General features: G+C 39.9%; 1 protein-coding gene across 1 annotated transcript; it reads right to left on the bottom strand.

Annotated features, from left to right (window-relative positions):
• Nucleotides 1–17,923: 17,923 nt before the first annotated feature.
• On the bottom strand, nt 17,924–19,018 carry LOC148010257 (uncharacterized). Its single transcript, XM_087673161.1, has 2 exons — nt 18,703–19,018; nt 17,924–18,599 (listed from the first exon to the last, which is right to left on the bottom strand). The coding sequence occupies exons 1-2, from the start codon at nt 18,835–18,837 to the stop codon at nt 18,246–18,248; spliced, it is 489 nt and encodes a 162-aa protein (XP_087529287.1). The 5' UTR covers nt 18,838–19,018; the 3' UTR covers nt 17,924–18,245.
• Between the last annotated feature and the right edge of the window lie 346 nt (nt 19,019–19,364).

Here is a 19,364-nt window from a genome sequence, read left to right as displayed (position 1 = left end):
ATAGAGGGAACAATAGCAAGTACAGCCATAGGGTTAGCCACAGAAGTGGGTGGCTTATTGGATACTTGATGCAAGGAGGCATATTTCACGGTGGATTCCGTGCCACGGTGGATTCCGTGAGATTTTACGGTGGATTCCGTAAACTTTGATTACCGGGGCTCATACACAAAGTGGATTCTTTGTGCGAGAAGTTGATGGGGACGCCTGTCCTTTTCGGGCGTTTCATTAATTTAGTGTGTACATGGGTGATTCCATAGCGAGTGATTCTGCAAAATGAATATTAAATTAATAAACATTTATGAGTTTAGAGTGCGTACTCGTAATAAATTAAGGTTAGGATTGATTTCTAACCAGTTGATTTATTTATGTAGCTGAAGACTGCTAGATATTCACTTTTGTCGGTTTAATTATATTATTTTACTAACGATTGTGAATGCTTCAGTTGATGTGTAGAGATAGCAGCAGTGGCGGAGGAAAGCATTGGAGGATAGCGAGTATTCGATTTATTGATTATATTTTGATGGGCGCATACCTTAGGCATGGCGCCTATATTTTGTCGCGCCTATTTATTGAGGCATTGGATATTTATTTATTATTTTATATGCGCATGGGCGCACGATTATGTTATTTGTACTTGGACATTGTATTGGGCATGCCAGACTCTTTGGGCACCGCCCATTAGCTTTATTCTTATTTTGTGCTAAAGCAAACTCAAAAGTTAAAAGCTTGCTATTTTGTAATTTGGGCTATTATTTGAGCTTGAAGATGAATAATACATAAAATACATGCTTTGTGGAGCGCTCACACAAGGCATAGGGGGAGATTGCACCCAATTGGTCTCTTGTTCATGTCGTTCATGCTTTTTACATTGAATTTTGTGCAAAAAGTAGAGTTCTATTATTCTTGGGGACCTTCCGGCATTCACTACGCAAGCGTACAACATCCGATCTGCGCACCAGTGGTATCAGAGCGAAGCTGAGATCAAGAGCTTCCAATCGCTACCCATCTTGTGCGAAGGCGGAGCTCTTGGAATGATCGAGCTCTAGGGTCAATCTCGTCGCGAACGGTCGATATAGGCAGATTCTTGGCGGTTAAGAACCTCTGTTTCCATCATCAGACTGCGAAGGACCGGCCTGTAGAGACGGAGGACCACTCCCACAATCTTTTCTCCAAGTCATCAAAAACCAGAGATAAGTCATAAACTCCATATCTTCAAGCTTTAAAAACTAAAGCTTAGAAAGCTTAAGAAGCTTAGCTTAAGCTTAAAGAAGCTTTAAGCTTCACAAAATTGTATCGCGAGGTCTTTGAATGTGCCGCGAAATTTGCGCTGCCTGGTTGAAAAACGCCCCCCCCTCTCCCCCCCCCTACGATTTCGTCGTTTTGATTGATTAAGCCAAGCTTAATCATCTAAGCTCCAAGTTACATAAGCCACAGGTCACACCAGAGCAATCAGATTCTGCAAGTTCTTTCAAATCAAGTTCTGCAAGTCAGACAAAGCAACTAAGTTCTGCAAGTCTACAAACTCTGCAAGTCACATTAGTCTGGTACTCTGCAAGTCAGACAAGTCAACTGGAGTCAAAACTGACTTCTGTACAAAACTCATAGAAGGGTTGTTCCTGCGCAGAAATTCCAAACTGCAAAGTTGTTCATTGGAAGGTACTCTATGCATACGCAGGTTTGCTGAAGCATTTTCAGCATATGAAGAAGGATAAAACACAGATTTTTCAAAGATTGTGAAAGCCACACCCAAAAATATATAAGCCTTGTATTCCCGAACTTGAGCTACGCTCATCCCGCTAACTTGATTTTGAGAGTGAGAGGTCTTTTGAGTTTTACAGGATGACGGAACCACATATGAATGATTTAATGGCTGAATGTGACCTACCTGAACCTACGATGGAGCAAAAGCTGGACTTAATTATGATGCAATTGGATGAAGAACGATGAGCTAGGCAAGCATTGCAAGTTCAATTGGAAAATTTACAAAGATCGTCTACCGATAAAGAAGAACCTCAATCTGAAGATATTATTCGACGTACCATCGACGCGACTCTCGAAGCTCAAACCATCCGCAAGGAATCAAAGATAAGTAAAAGAAATTTCAAATTTCGTACTTTCAATGGCACTCAAGAGGGAAAAACTGTTCTTGCATTCATTAGTCAGTTTGACGACTACTTTCATGAGGAAACCTATGCAGAAAAAGATAAAATCAAGTGTGTCACTAATCATTTAGTGGATAGAGCATCTCTTTGGTGGACAGTGGTACGCAAGAATATAGATTGTACCACTACCTAGGAAAATTTCAAGAAGAAGTTTATGCAGAATTTTCTTTCTCCACAATTTTATGAGAAAGCCATAAAGCAATGGAATCTTCTTCAGCAACGGGATCGTGAGCCTATTTCTCAGTACACAGAGTATTTTTGGAATGCATTACTCCAGTTACGCATGCTTGAAGACGTACCTGAAACGACACATAAGCGCAAGTATATGTCTAGACTCCTTGGGCATTACTACGCTGAAGTTAATATGTTCAAGCCTGCAACTCTTGAAGACGCAATTTTACTAGCTCACGACACTGAAGACAAGCTGCAAGGTAGAGACAGACGTCCACAGCAATTCCAAGTCAATGGTAACTATGGATCTAAGCAATTCAACTCAAATTTTAGAAGATTTAATCAAGGTCGTTTCTCTTCATCATCTTTCCGTAAGAATTGGGCAAAACCACCTGCTTTACCATCCAATATCAACCAAAGCCCTAAGCCTATTCCACAGCCGAATCCTAATGTACCTAGACTTTCTGCCATTGCAAATAATGTAACCAAAGCCAATTCCATAGTATGCTATAAATGCCACCAGGCTGGATATCTAGCAGCAAATTGCCATTCGAAGAAGCTACATGTCCATATCAACTACCTTGGAGCAATGGAAGATGACGAACATGAAGAAATGCCTGATTTCACAGAAGATGAAGATGACACTACTACTCCTTCGGATACTTTACTAGGTATGCCAACTCCACATTCTTTATTGACTATGAAATGTTTAGTGCGTGGAAAGGAAAAGATTATTTTGCATGATGACGGTAGTACTCATGATTTTATTTCAGCAAAGTTAGTAAAGGAATTGAAATTACAGATTGTACCTACGCATTATCGCATTAAAGTAGCATTCTTAGGTACTAGGTATAATGGTACACAGGAATTGCATGACTTAGAGATTCAAATTGGTCAATACACTGAAAGAAGAAATTTTCTAGTTGTACCATTACAGTCAAGTGACATTATTTTAGGTATGCCTTGGCGTCATCAGCATAACCCAGATATAGATTATTCCACGCATTCAATTAATATTAAATTTCAAGGAAAACATATTACATTGTATGGTATGCATGCATCTAATGCTTTTCCACTGCTTTTGCATACTCAAGCTAAACGTGCATTACGCAAGAGTAGTAAATCTTATCTCATTTGGGTGAATGAACTACATGTTAAAGAAAATCATATGCATCCTAGGCATAAAGAATTTCTTGCACATTTTAAAGACTGTTTTGCCGAACATCTACCACCTGGTTTACCTCCTTCACGTCCAGAAGACCATAAGATAGATTTGATTCCTGGTACACAACCACCTTGTAAAGCACCATATAGGCATAACCAGATAGAGCAAAAAGAAATTCAAAGTCAAGTTGAGGAATTACTAAATAGAGGATTGATTAAACCTAGTAGTTCTCCATTTGGTGCACCTGTTCTGTTAGTAAAGAAAAAGAATAATACCTACCGTATGTGCATTGATTATCGAGCTTTAAATAAGATCACTGTAAAGAATAGGTATCCAATTCCTAGAGTCGTTGACCTTATGGATAAACTGCAAGGTTCTGCCATATTTAGTAAAATAGACCTTAAATCTGGTTATCATCAGGTGAGACTAGATAAGTCTGACATATTCAAGACTGTATTTAGGATACAGTTTGGTCATTATGAATTTTTAGTGATGCCTTTCGGATTGACTAATGCACCTGCTACATTTAGTAGAATGATGAATCGTATCTTTTTGAAATATCAGTATTGTGTAATTGTATTCTTTGATGATATTTTGGTGTTTAGTCAAAATGAGAAAGAACATTATGAGCATTTGTCATTGGTTTTCCAGTTATTAAAAGATAATCAACTGTATGCAAATCCTGAAAAGAGTGAATTCTTTAAAACAGAAATTGAGTGTTTAGGTCATATTGTATTATTTGATGGAATTAAAGTTGACCCTAAGAAAATAGATGCAATATTGAATTGGCATGTACCTAAAAATGTGCATGAGTTATAATCATTCCTTGGTCTTGCTAGTTTCCATAGGAAGTTTGTACGTAATTTTTCATTACTTGCTTTACCATTAACCAAACTTCTGAAGAAAGGTATTGTCTATCATTGGTTCGAAAATCAATAGAAATCCTTTGACTTATTGAAACATGCATTAACCCATACCCCTGTCTTACAGTTGCCTAATTTTAATAGACCATTCTTTCTAGTAGTGACTGATGCTAGTGGATCAGGAATAGGAGCTGTACTTATGCAGGATAATCATCCTATAGCCTATTCTAGTTGTAAGCTGAAACCCTCTGAACTGAAATATTTCACATATGACAAAGAATTATTAGCTGTTGTACAAGCATTAAGACAGTGGAAACACTACTTAATGGGCTCAGAATTTATGATTAAGACCGATCAGCAAAGTATTAGACATTTACTTAGCCAACCCCAAATATCTGACCGATATATCAAATGGGCATCCTTTATTCAAAGTTTTCATCCTATCATACAATATCAACCCGGTAAAGAAAATGTAGTGGGTGGCTGATGCATTAAGTAGAAGACCTGCCATTCATAATATTTATGTTATATCTTTTGATTCTTTGATTGCTATGAAAGATACTTATCATCAGGATATTACTTTTCATGCTGATTGGAATAAATTAGTTCAAAATAACTTGATTCCTATTGATTCACTGCCATATAATGATGGATTTATGTTTTATGAAAAGAGATTATGTGTTACAGTTCCATTTAGATCTTTTGTTTTGAATGAGATTCATTGTCCTCCATATCAAGGTCATAGAGGTATCATATCTACTTTACGTACATTAACTGAAGATTTTTATTGGCCGCATATGAACACTAATGTATCTAACTTTGTTTCTGAATGTTTGATTTGTCAAAGAGTTAAGAGATCATGGTAAACAATATGGATTACTTATGTCTTTATCTATTCCATCTAGACCATGGGAACAAATTTCTATGGATTTTATTATTGGTTTACCTAATACTAAATCTAACCATGATATGATTTGAACAATTGTTTTTGAAAACTGTTTTCACTAACCATGGATTACCAAAAGTTATTATTTCTGATCGTGATTCTAGATTTTGTAACAACTTTTGGATTACTCTGTTTGCTAACCTAGGCACAAAAATTGATTTCTCATCTGCATTTCATCCTAAAACTAATGGACAAACATAAGCCACTAATAGCACTATACTAGATCTTTTACGTGCTTATACTATTTCTAAACCTCAGATATGGGATACACATTTGTATTTATTACAGTTTGCATATAACAATACACCACACACATCTACAAAGAAAGCACCATTTGAAGTGATTTATGGTTATAGATTATCTACACCTGTTGCATCTGTGTCAAATAGAATTCAGAGTGCTGATGATATTGCTAGTATGCATAATACTATTTTTTATGAGGTTAAAGCTATGATTGCCAAAATCCAGCAATCATATACCAAGCAAGCCAATAAGAAAAGACAAGCAATGAATTTTAAAGTTGATGACTATGTTTGGTTGAGAATAGAAAAACGTAGATTACAAAGTGTAGATAGACACCCAGTTGTGAAATTAGCCCCTAGATTCTATAGACCATTTAGGATCATTCATAAAATTAATGACAATGCATTCAAGTTAGAATTACCATCTCACTGGAAAATTCACAACACATTTCACATTAGTTTATTAAGACCCTTTAGAGGCCAATTACCTGTACACCCTATTTATGAAAATAGAGACTGAAATACTTGAACCTGAAGCTATCATAGATACTGACTTTATGACCACTAGAACTGGCCGAAGATATTCTAGATATCCAGTTAAATTTAAGAACCATCCTGTAGAGGAAGCACAATGGATGCACGCTAGAGACTTAAATGCTTTCCCTACTCTGTTAGCTCCACATTGAGCTAATAGCAATTGAGGTCAATTGCTATCCCACCCCGGGGGTATGATACCAGGAGGCATATTTCACGGTGGATTCCGTGAGGTTTTACGGTGGATTCCGTAAACTTTGATGACCGGGGCTCATACACAAAGTTGATTCTTTGTGTGAGAAGTTGATGGGGACGCCTGTCCTTTTCGGGCGTTTCATTAATTTAGTGTGTACATGGGTGATTCCATAGCGGGTGATTTCGCAAAATGCATATTAAATTAATAAATGTTTATGAGTTTAGAGTGTGCACTCGTAATAAATTAAGGTTAGGATTGATTTCTAACCAGTTGATTTATTTATGTAGCTGAAGACTGCTAGGTATTCACTTTTGTCGGTTTAATTGTATTATTTTACTAACGATTGTAAATGCTTCAGTTGATGTGTAGAGATAGCAGCAGTGGCGGAGGAAAGCATTGGAGGATAGCGAGTATTCGATTTATTGATTATATTTTGATGGGCATATACCTTAGGCATGGTGCCTATATTTTGTCACGTCTATTTATTGAGGCGTTGGATATTTATTTATTATTTTGTATGCGCATGGGCGCACGATTATGTTATTTGTACTTGGACATTGTATTGGGCATGCCAGACTCTTTGGGCACCGCCCATTAGCTTTATTTCTATTTTGTGCTAAAGCAAACTCAAAAGCTAAAAGCTTGCTATTTTGTAATTTGGGCTATTATTTGAGCTTAAAGATGAATAATACATAAAATACATGCTTTGTGGAGCGCTCACACAAGGCATGGGGGAAGATTGCACCCAATTGGTATCTTGTTCATGTCGTTCATGCTTTTTACATTGAATTTTGTGCAAAAAGTAGAGTTCTATTGTTCTTGGGGACCTTCCGGCATTCACTACGCAAGCGTACAGCATCCGATCTGCGCACCAATAGTTCAACTGTTTTGCCCGTAATAGTGGGCAAGCTAGAGACATGCAATCTTTCTCTTCTTCTATGCTTCTTCACAAGCGCAGTAACAGCTTCCTTGACGCTCAATTGCTTGCAAAGCATTCATCACAACACTTTCTGTTTGAGCTGAAGCTTGCATCACTTGTTGTTGTAGTACTTGCATAAGCATATTCATATTTTGCACCAATTGTTGCAAAACATCACTAGAGAATGTATTCGAAGATTTTCCCATCTTGTCTTTCCTTCTTCTGACGACCTTTCACGTCGGGTTCACCAATGTCGGAGGGGTTTTTTTCAAAAGGTCGAATCCACCGGGGATCAGAAGTAGAAGGAAGTAGAGATAGGAGATGTAAGAGAAGATAGAGAATATCCAAGTGGTAAACATGACAAAAACAAATCATAATGAATTGAATCAATATGTATTGAAAGAACCTGAAATCTTCGCACTACTCAGAAGCAATCTCCATGCATTAGTTATCCTGGAGCTCCTTCGTAGACAAAAAACGTGGATCAGAAAAAATCAGCTCTTTCTCTGCTGCCCGGAACCCAAATCTCCCAGATCACTCCTTCTTTCAGTTCAATCTGCAGTTTTTAGCTTGTTTACAGCGATCACGACGCGCACGATTTCTTTCTTGTGAGAATCTCCTAATTGACTGAAAAATCTAGAAGCTTTTTCTAACTTTTCGAATTTTTAGAATAAATAATATAAAAAATAGGCTAAGATTATCCAAAAATCTAGTATTTTTGGATAATCCATGCAACTCACACTAGTACTAATGACTCAAATCACATTGACTCTCTTGATTAATAAGAAGTCGGATGATGATGCATTCCATACTTTTCCACATTGTGTCCTCATAACCTCATGACAACATGAAAGATACTAAACTTTAAGATAGAGGTTCATTGCAAAATAGTCCATTGATGATAATAATATGGTCCATTGTAAAAAATAACAATGAACTAAAAATATTTTCTTACAAATGTATAACAATTTTCAAGGGATTGCTATACAAGTGAGCATGTTTGGTATATAAGAGCAAAGGTCATGAAGTACATAATGGTCAATTATATGAACTAAGAATGGAAAGTAATGGAGGCTTGGACAATGAAGGAGAGGAGGTGCATGTAACTGCAGCAGATAAAGATATGGCTTCAACACGTAAGGCAACCAAAGCATCAAAGAAAGGCAAAATGACTCATAGAAAGGATGTCGCTTCTCCTGAGAAAAGTTCAAAAAAAAAAAAGTAGATTTGCCTCATTTCTTATAAGCCCTTGTGTGTATAAGTCATGGATATGGCTGACAAAAATTTACCACAAAATTTGTACATGTATTTTATATTGATAGTAAAGAGATATTTTCTTCAATATCTTTGCATTGTATATTCTTCTCTCTCCTCTTTGATATTTATAAAAAATATGTTACAAATGTTTATTAATTAAGAAGTGGAATCAGATATACATCTAAGTGGATATAATATGATAAAATAACTTACTTGTTTTTATTAAGTCAAAACACAAATAAGCATGATAGTTCAATATTTTCATTCTATAAATCCATCCTCACTTGATATAGCACACATGATGATCTAACCTTTAGGATTGCAATAATGTCTTGATTGAATCAAACATCAAGATCCACTATAGGATCTTTGCTAAAATTATCAAGATTTTGGTCTAAAGCAACCAAATGTTAGCCCCAACTCGAGATGGAAGAAAAAGAAGTAAAATGCGGATACAATGAAATAAGCAAGACGGAGAATAAGCAAGGCGCAAGGGCGGCCTTAAAAATCAAGTGAAAGGCAAAAAGCACATTTTTAAATGCAAGGAATTCTAAAAATTGTTGCAAAAGAGTGCTAGGCTTCCTCCTATGTAAAATGTAAAAGGTAGGCAGGCATAAGCTAAAGAATAGGGCAAGTAGAATGGAAATGGAAAAGAGGATCTTGCTACAATGGCCGGTAATGTAAAAAAGGGATGGGTGCCCAAGGGATTTTAGGGCATGTATGTAAACTCCAAAAAGTGAATGAGGGCTCATTCTTTGGTGTGTGGCAAAAGTGGACTCATCTTCTTCTCTTCTCCTCTTCTCTTTCTTGCTTGTGTGTGCTTGAGAGAGGGAGTGTGAGGAAGTGTGAGAGTGTGAGGGTGAGGGATCTTGGAGGCGAATCTCTTCATCATCTCCTCTCTTCTTCTTCTTCTTCTTCTTCTTCTTCTTCTTCTTCTTCTTCTTCTTCTTCTTCTTCTTCTTCTTCTCGCGTGCAGCTATGGAGGATGGAGCTTGGAGGTGGAGGCTTGAGGATGCTTGAGCTTGCATCAAGAACAGTGGAGCTACCAGTGTGTTTGAGGGAGGAGGCAACTCATTTGGGTAGCATTGACGTAAGCTCACTACACCCCTATAGGATCGAAGGAGAGTCGGCTAGGTGAGAGATAGCCATAGGTGCTTGCTTGAAACGCTTGAAGGAATAAGCGGTCCATGGGTCTTGGCGGTTGAGTGTGAGCTCCCTCTACATTTTGGTTCTTCTTCCAACTTGTCACTATCTTCTAACACATGCATACTATTAAACTTGACAATGGCATTCTTAAAGGAGCATTTGGATGCATGATCAGCTGTGTACTTATCCCCACATTTAAAGCACAAGCCCTTAGCCTTGCGATCCTTGACAACCTCGGGAGGAATGAATTTTTGACCGTTAGAACTGAAGCCATTCCGTATCTTATTTTCAGGATACTTTGGGTCACCTTTGGAAGGGGGTGCTGTCCCAAAACTACCATATTTCCTTTCAGCATTAAAAGTGGGGTAGGTGGGGATTTTGGGACTGCCATTTCCTGCATTGTTGTTGTGATAATTACCAGCATATGGGGGTTGCCTAGTAGGGTATCTTTATTGTCCTGCAATTGGCTGCATGCCCTCATTGCGACGGTATTTCTGACCATACCGTTCAGCCAATTCTATGGCTCCAAACAAAGTGGTTGGCTTTTGAGCCATTACATCAGCTGAAAGATGCGCATCCAGCCCATAAATATATTTATGCAATTTGGCCTCATCACTGACAGCCTCAACATACATAGATAGGTTCCCTCACGGTGAGATTTTGCTAATCAAGCTGATACCATTGCCTAACCAAACGTTCTTTCTCTACCGGGGAGACAAAAACTTGGACCATATGCATATTGAAATCTTTCCAAACATGAAACTGCCGATTTTCTTTTTGAATAAATCTCCACCATGTGTGGGCAAAACCCTCCAGATGAAGGGAGGTAAAAATAATATTTGCCTCGTCGGTACGGGGATAAATGAGAAAATAGGCTTCTAATTTAGAGGTCCATTCCTCTAATTCAACTGGGGATGGGGACTGCCCATTAAACTTAGCAAACACAATCTTGTCACACAACTCGTTTGGGCCTTGCTGTCCATGTATGCCATGTGCTACATGCTGCCCATGTATGTTGTGCTGCCCATACATGCCTTGCTGTCCAAACCCTGGCTGTCTAAAATTTCCATGTGGGCCATGCTACCCATGCATTACATGAGGACCAAATTGCACATTAGGACTTTGCTGTCCAAAATAACCATGCTGCCCATGCATTAAGTGCGAACCGGGCTGAGCATTGGGGCCTTGCTACCCAAAACTGCCATGTGCATGCTGCCCATGTACACCTTGCATTCCATGCTGCCCAAAATTTGCATTAGGCCCTTGTTTGCCATTCTCGTGAGTGTGCATATAGCTTCCATTATGAGGGAGTTGTGGTCCCAAGGATGGGCTTGAATTGTTCATAATGGGGGAGGGAAGGATGGGTTCATCATGTCGAGTGGAGGGCTCGCCCATCTCATAAGTGCTATGGGGAACGCCATGGGTACCACCAAAACCTTGTGAGCTATGCCCGGTCTCCAAGGAAGGAGGGTGGTTGGCCTCATGGGTGCCACCAAAACCTTGTGGGCTACGCCCGGTCTCCAAGGGAGGAGGGCGATTGGCCTCACGGGGAGGGACATGCTCCTTGGGCCGATCCAAGGAGGGTGCGATGGCAGGGATGAGGGCGCCCATGCGCTCAATGAGTAAGTCCATCTTGGCCATAATCTCGGAATGACGATGATCTTGGCGGGTTTCCATCTCCCTATGGCATTGTTCCAACTCTCAATGGCATGACGGGTCTCATGTTGGCATAGAATATGGTTAAGCATAGAGAAGTGGTCCATCTCGGGGGCACCCTCTTCAAACATGTCTTCACTATCCTCTTGGGCTGAGCTAGGATCATTCATTGAGGCACAGGAGTCCCTTATTTCACGCTGGAAGTCCTCTTGGGTCTTTGCTTTACCCTTGTGGCCTGCCATCCTAAGTGCAGTCTACCAGACCCCTTGTTACAGAAATGGCAATATCTTGAGCTAGGAAGCTCCGATCGCCAAACTTTTGATTTAAATTAAATCTCTCGATCCCCTCTACGAGACTATATGTGTAGGACTATTGCATGTCCCACAGTACCTCTGAGCACAAAATTGGGCGTATCTTCCAAACCGTAGGGAAGAATGGGGAGATTTTTGGTTTAAATCGAAGGGGGGGTTTCCCTCTTCGAATCAAGCTATGGGGCCCACCTCAATCACACAAGAAGGCTTTGCTGTAATTGACTTTTATGGGCTGACTGTGTGGGACTGGCTGTCTGCAACACCCTTCAAGGACTCCTTCAATGAGCATACATTATCCCAATGTTGAGGTGCTTATTTCAAGACATCCTGGGCCTCAATGGTAGTTCTCAATGCCACATAGCACCATACATAATTTGCATCAATAGTTCTCTTGCTGAGACCATTTTCATGACTGCATACCCTGCCCATCCTACATGCATCCACCATACATTCCCAAGTGATGCATGTCATTGCCAATACATCTACAAGGTTGTGGAATGTAAATGATTAGGGCCCGGGCTATTCATTTGAGTGTACTTGTACCTACAAGAAATTTTGGGCTCCGGATCACCAAGAGGTGGGCTAAGTTCCCCCCTGGGCCGGGTTGTGCACCCCTTCAGGGTCTTTGATGGCAAGGGGGGTCACCCCTCTTTTGTCTTGCCACCTCGCCTGGCATCAGGCTTTTTCTTACCCGGGATATACATGGCATACATTTATTATTAAGCAACCAGCATGATATGCATTTACAAATTGAGGATTGGGCCGTTCATGATATGCATGATCAATAAGGAAAATGGGATGGGAAAAGGGGGTTACCTGTGCAAATAAGCGACTCACTGATTGCATGACTTACCCTTCTTACAAATTTCTTTCTTATCGGTCAGAATCAAAATAAGAGTACGATTAAGGATTAGAGTAAAATCTTGATCAATGGGGAAAGAAATTTAAAGAGCATTCAGCCATGCAGGCATTTCAAGGGTGTGGAATGGGGATGGGAATCCAATTGGCACTCTCAAGCTCCAAGAAGGCATGCAATTCTTCCATCTCTATCATCAAGTGGCTGAACTCAACAATTGGATGTAAAAGAGAGAGCAAGAACCGATTGACATACCTTATTCAAGCTTAGGGAAGAGTTAATGGCTACTCTCTCCAAGAAATTTGTGGTTGCCATTCTTCTTGCAGCCTGTGGTTGTATGGGGGCCTTCAATGTCGTATATCTTCACTTTGTTGAAGCTTGTGGCTGCTCCCAAGGCTCCCGGGGTAAGAAATTGAAGGGGCTTCAGTGTGCCATGAGCTTGGTTGAAGGTTTCATGGCTATTGCCCACAGTAGGGTTTGAGATATGTCAAGAGCTGGTGGGAGATCTCAATAACCGAGCTCAAGCTTGCCCAAAAGTATGCCAAGAGCTGGAGGATGAAGCAGGAAGGGCTGGAGTTGAGCTAGAGTAGGAGGGAGTGAGCATGCCATTCAGCGCAAAATGCGCCGTGATTTTTGGGCTGGCCTCAGGAGGCTCCAGGCAGGGTAAACGGGGCTCATGGGTGCTCTAGATGCTAAGCATGAAGGGGGGAATGCTCTAGGACAAGCCATTCAGGCTGAGAAAGAGGGGGGAGCAAGATCTCTGTACTTCTTGAGCTGAAGGTTCCATGGCACCTTGAAGGAAGGAGAGAGAAGGTCCTCTTGAAAAAGTAACTGTGCTTTTGGACTTCTCTAACTCTGCTATACTCTTTTTGCCCAAAACCCTCAAGAAACTTACATGGAAATTAGTGACGACCTGCCAAATTTATCTTTCCACCTCCAAATTTGTCCATGGTTCTTGGGAAAGCTCCAAGAAAGGCTGCCATAGTCTTCAAGAGGGCTGACAGCTTGCGTGAGTACTCCCTATGTACCTGTGAGAGAGATGTAACTGAGATTTTCTAACTGTGAGAAACTGTAAGAACCCTAAATCTATGGGAAAAGAAAAGGATCAAAGACAAAGCTCTGATACCACTTGTAATGAGAGAGACCTAACTAGCCTAACTAAGGAAGAGAAGAGAGAGGACTGCAGGAGAAGGAGAAGAGGAGAGAGAAAGATAGGGAGAAGAGAGAGAAAGAGAGGAAAGGGAGAAAGAAGAAGAAGAAGAAGAAGAAGAAGAAGAAGAAGAAGAAGAAGAAGCCATGAAAGCTTGTGAAGGTGAAAAAGAGAGATTCTTGATAATTCTGTGATGCCTCAGAATACCCTCTTACACCTTATATACCGTTAGTGTGATTGGTATGTTCCCATGCCATGTTCTCGTGTCCCCCGCTCGTTACAGTTGTTGGCTTTGAGACAGCTCATGAGCTAGAGGCTATGCAGATAGAGGATGTTGTATATGATACTCCACAATAGTTTTAAAATGTTTTGGATGCTTTGTTAGAGGCCTTGATAGGCAATTTAAAGACGCTTCAAGATATGGACTGTTTCACTATTTTTGGTGATGGTCAGAATGTGTTGGATGCAAGTGAGGCTCAGTTTATGTTTGATGTGGTACATAATTGTTAGTATAAGCAGATTTCCATGCGCTGGACTCTGAAAGAGTAGGTATGTTGCTATGTATTTGTTGATGAGTGCATTGATAGCATGTATATGGAGATTCAACAGTCTCTAGTATATGATGTACACCCAAGACTTGATGACCCTAGAGTGGATGCTTGGTATGGTGTAAGAGTTGTACAGATGCTAAGTATTTTGATTAATGATCCAAGGGGATGCCTTCTTATGTGCATGATGAGTGACAAGTTGATGCTATGAGTGTTTGACCCAGGTGGTGCATTGGTGGCACATACTGAAGGATGTGTAGGTTCAAAGGGGGTGGATGTCGTGTTGCTATGAGGACACAATGTAAAAAACCTTGGACTACATCATCATCCAACTTTCTTATTAATCTAGAGGGTCAATATTATATTATTCATTAATATTATGTCCATAGTAGTATGGATAGTTTCCAGATACAGGATTTTTGGACAAGTTTAGCTGATTTTTTATATTATTTCTTGTAAATATCCTAAAAAGGTATAGAAAACTTCTACAATAGGGTGACATGCAAAAAGCAAGTGGCTTTTCAGCTAGTTTTAGGAGATCTCATATAAAAAGAGGGGCTTCCGAATTCATGTGCAACGCAATCGTAGTTTTCACGCAACAAACAATTCTCTGGACGTGAAGGAGTGATCTAGGAGAATTTTGAGAAGGTGTCTTAGAGTTTTACCCCCCTTTCGGAGCCAATGGAATCATCAGATTTGCGGTCCGAGTAGCAAAGACAAAGCTAATGTTTGGTGCACGTTTTTGGTCTACCAGGGAGCTCCAAGTGATCTAATGCTTAGAGATTGCTTCTGAGTAGTCCCAAACAAGGATTTTGTTTATATTCTTAGGTTCTATCAATACATAGTGCTTTGATTCATTGAGCTTTGTCTTTACATTGGGTACCTCTTGTCTATTCTTTTTCTTCTCTTCTATCTCCTATTCTCTACTTCCTTATCTGTATGATCCCTGGTGGATACGATCTTTCGACTAAAACCCCTCCAACAACATGTTGATTTCCAACATGTAGACTCAATACTCTAGGTTGTCTGCAGAGGGAGGTAGCTTAGGTATGCCTTGCTAGAATGGTGAAGGTGGTGGCTATGGTGAATGCTTTAGGGATCCATGAACTTCCTCTCCTCCTCATTCTGGGGTGGTTTTGGAAGGTGTTATGAAGATACAAATGTTGTAATCTTATGGGATGGTTGGCACTTCTCGCTCTTGTCACAATTCTAGAGAGGGTGGCTCTAGTACTTACTGTGTAGACACCAATGCAATGTCTTCCTTTGTTGTCGATTGAGTTTACACCCATCACTCGCGCCAATAGCTAGCTCCTGTGGTGCTACTATAGTTTGCTTAGCCGTGTGTCTCCTATGGCTGCTATTCTGAAAGATATCACTCCTGTAGGTATATCATATATACAAGGGTATTCTAGTTATGCTCAGGAGCTCATCCGTATAGCCACACCTATAGGCACATTCACTCCTGTGACGCTATGGTTTGCTTAGCTGTCTTCATGTGTGGCTCCTATGGATGCTACTCTAAGAGGTACCACTCTTGTAGGTACATCAAATGTATAAGAGCCTCCTAATTATGCTCAGGAGCGTGGTCTTGTTGGTGGAGAGGATATACATTAGACCCACCCCACTAGGTTAGGGGTACTTGGTAAAGCAGAGCACTGGTGCCATATACGCATGAATGATGAGGACAAGAGACTGATTGCATGTATGTACAAGTTATGCAAGCAAGTTTTTAGACACAATATATTGGATCACTGAAAGAGTACTAGAGGGTAAGAAGGACAATGTAATAGTGTCCTTACATAAGGAGTTCCCAGTACTTACAATGGCCAATCGTTTCTCCACGGGATGGATGATGGAGTTGATGTGCGCCTATATGTCCAATAGATAGTTGAATGCGTGAAAGACAATGAGGAATCTTGAGTGGCTAGACTAGGAGGATTGGAGGAGGCTTAGAGAGAAGGCCGTGGACTCTCTAGGGCAATGGTAGTAATAGAGAGAGGCACCGAGAGTACGACTAGAGGTGGAAGTCATGCACCACCTTAGGAGTGGTGACCACATGACCTACTTGAAAAACTTTGTAAGTTTTTTATTAATTATGTTCACTTTCTTATTTTACATGTTGCTTGTAGTAATAACCTAATTCTAACAATGCTAATGTCTTTTTTACTATAGCACCGCATTATAAATCGCGATCTTATTAGCTTGGAGACACTATATGCAAAAAGACATGGTTTGACTATACTTAAGTTATATACATACTATGGTTTGGTAAGTTATGGCTCTTTAATGTTTCTAATTTTTAGTTCTTGTGTTGCATTATCGTACTTGATTAATATTTGGTTATGTTGCATATTTCTTTCAATGAGCTATTACGTCGAGATGAGTTATCAAATGGTGATCAACTGTAACCGTATACTTTTTCCAATTGATTGTATCTAGTCTTCTTTATACTTTTTCCAATTGATTGTATCTAGTCTTCTTTATACACATTTTTTATTTGTTGTATGCAGCTCGCATTGAGTGACTTTTATAGACAATTATTCATATTGTTATTACTCTTCCCTATTGTTCGATATAGTAATATGGACTGTGGTGTTATCATTGTACTTGTTCATACATTCAATCAATGGATTCCTTGTTTTTGGAGAATCATGATATATAATTTCTAGACATTAGCTGTATATTTTATCTGCAAATGAATTATGGAGCGATATTCAATAAATCATGATATCTTTTTTAAAATCTGTAACTGCTATTATTTGCGTCAAAAATTTACCCTACAACCATCACTATTAGCATTAAAAAATTTACTTCAAACATTGCTATCAATGTTGATACTAATACAAGTAGTGATGATTTTCTAGCGACTCTAATATTAACGATGATGACAATCTTTTCCATGAAATTCCATGACTTTGAACATCAATATTGGATCTATATATTGTAGTGTTAGTTAACACATTATAAGCATATACAAAAACCAAGTTAAAAACTTCATCTTTACGATATAACTTTATCTCTATGATACAAACCCATCCCTGGGTTGCCATTGTTCATCTATATTCAATTTCACTATACCAAAATTGTAGAGCTCCCTTTGCCTCTATGCATGAAATCACAAAAGCATATAGAACACAAGACATGCAATTCTGCATCATCCCAATCGTCCATGTTTATCTCTTGTAGGGCTAAAGCATGAGGTCCATACTTTGTATGATTCACGTGTACTTCCTTACTCCACTCCTCTAAACAATGCTCTCTCACATTCTGAGAGTGACTATCTTCTTGATTTTTGCTCTTACATGTTGTACTAGATAAAAAAGCTCAATTGCTTCTTCATCTCCCAACTTGTAACACTGCAAAAATGTTTCTATCCATGAGTAGCTCTTTGGCTATCTTCTTGGGAGAAATTTTCCGACTTTGCTACATAAGCTTCACATTGAATCAACTAGTGTTGATGTATACAGTCACAATTGCTTGAGCAAGAGCTAGAGGTACAACTCATATGAAAGATGTCATTGTATATCATTTCTCCAAATAGGCAACTAGTTGATTGATTGTTTAGTATATGTAAGTTAAGCCTTACTTGTAAATGAAGGGTATGATATTGATATGTCTTGGTCACTTGATATACAAAACTATATGCTCTCAACTAGTACTTTTGACTAATGTTGACAATTTGTATTTAAGAACAATAACAAAAATAAGAATAGGTTGAATCTACTCGTCCCACTTTTATGTTTAAAACAATAATAGAAACAAAAACAAAAATTGATCCATAGCTTCAATTAGATGGTGCCGACATCATTTCATTTCAAAACATGCTAATGCACGTGTAGAAAGAATAGACTTGAGTTTTATTCTTGTGACATTCAAAGGTATCTTCAAAGTTCAAAATGTGAAAGGAATAAAGGCGAAGACCTTGAGAGAGATTGGAATAGAAAGGAAACTACTAACTAGGTAATGTCATATCGGTGATATTGCAATACCCGGGCCCGGGATAGGGCACCCAAAATTGAAGAGGAAAAGATTGCCATCGTGCCCTAGGTGCAGTGTATAGGCCAAGAATGGCACGGATGCATGATACGACAATACCGCAAGCATCATCGTCTGCTGTCGTCTATCATCGTCTCCGTTCCGGTGGTGTCTCTCGGTTGTGGAAGTCGCCAAGCTTGCCAACAAACAGTTGAGCGCTCCTGTGGAAGATTTCCGCGCGGCGCTTGTAGTCGGCAGGGGACCTTCCCTCGTCCTCCTGCAGCAGCTCCTGCCAAACCCTAAACCTCTCCCTCTCGCCTCCCTCCTCCTCCTCCTCCATCATCGAGGCCTGCCTGCCGCTCTCTCTCACCTCGACCTGGCCCTGCGCAAGCGCACTGTCCACCGCCCCGCCTGCATTCGCAACCTTCGCTACAGACACGGTCATGTCCGCACGCCTCGATTTAGCTCCGAGCCGTAGCCTTGTTGAAGGACAGCACAACGCCTGGATACCAACAAACAGCTTAGGGCTAGCCTCAATGAATAAAATCCAAATTCCATCACCTCAAATGAAGCGATACCATAACACAAACTACTTTTATACTCACCCAAGCGAGCCTGTCCCTGCATTGCCCTTGTTGCTTTGGCTTATTAGCAAGATGGACAGCGATGGAAGTATCCATTCCATGCCAACAACGATGATGGCTCCGAAAGCTCACTTGCAGAGAATGGCATAGCGCCATTGATTTGAGTAATCGCACCACACACGACTGTTGAAACACCGATGGTCTGCCCGCTTTAGACACGCATTATAATGGCCTCCAGAGATGAAACATGGGGCTCTCCTAAAGGGACCATCTGCGGAGGACACGAGGAGGTCCTTTAGGCCCTCACCTGTCGAATTTCCACGTATGCAATTGATAATGCCTAAAAACCCTACCTCGCCTAACTACTATTCCAAATGGATTCTCCTTGTATGCGTCTCAATGGCATCCTTTACTTTTCTATAATGTATGGTAGAAAGTATATTACCAAAAGAGTGTGTAGTTATAACATGTAACATAGGTCTATGGGCAAACTTCTACTTTCTTTACAAAGAGCCTATAAATCTAGTAGTCCTTCTTGACTTCCCTAAGCACCGAAATCATCAACGTTTTCAAAGAGGTGATCTTATTTGTTGGGGATGAGTGGACTATAGACATGAAAATAGCCATCTTTCTATAGGACCAAATGTGCTTGATGGCTACGGCTCTAAGCATGTCCCAGAGCT

Source organism: Lygodium microphyllum, chromosome 30, assembly GCF_053477565.2.
Source record: "Lygodium microphyllum isolate KBCC chromosome 30, Lygodium_microphyllum_v1.1.10, whole genome shotgun sequence".
Taxonomy (NCBI): Eukaryota; Viridiplantae; Streptophyta; class Polypodiopsida; order Schizaeales; family Lygodiaceae; genus Lygodium; species Lygodium microphyllum.
The sequence above is the reverse complement of the archived record's forward strand: the minus strand, read 5'-3'. Positions and strand labels throughout refer to the sequence as shown.

Coding starts and splice junctions, on each gene's coding strand:
- LOC148010257 (XM_087673161.1), bottom strand. CDS start 18,837: ATGGCGCTATGCCATTCTCTGCAAGTGAGCTTTCGGAGCCATCATCGT. Junction 18,600..18,702: donor GCAGGGACAGGCTCGCTTGG/GTGAGTATAAAA, acceptor GTTGGTATCCAG/GCGTTGTGCTGTCCTTCAAC.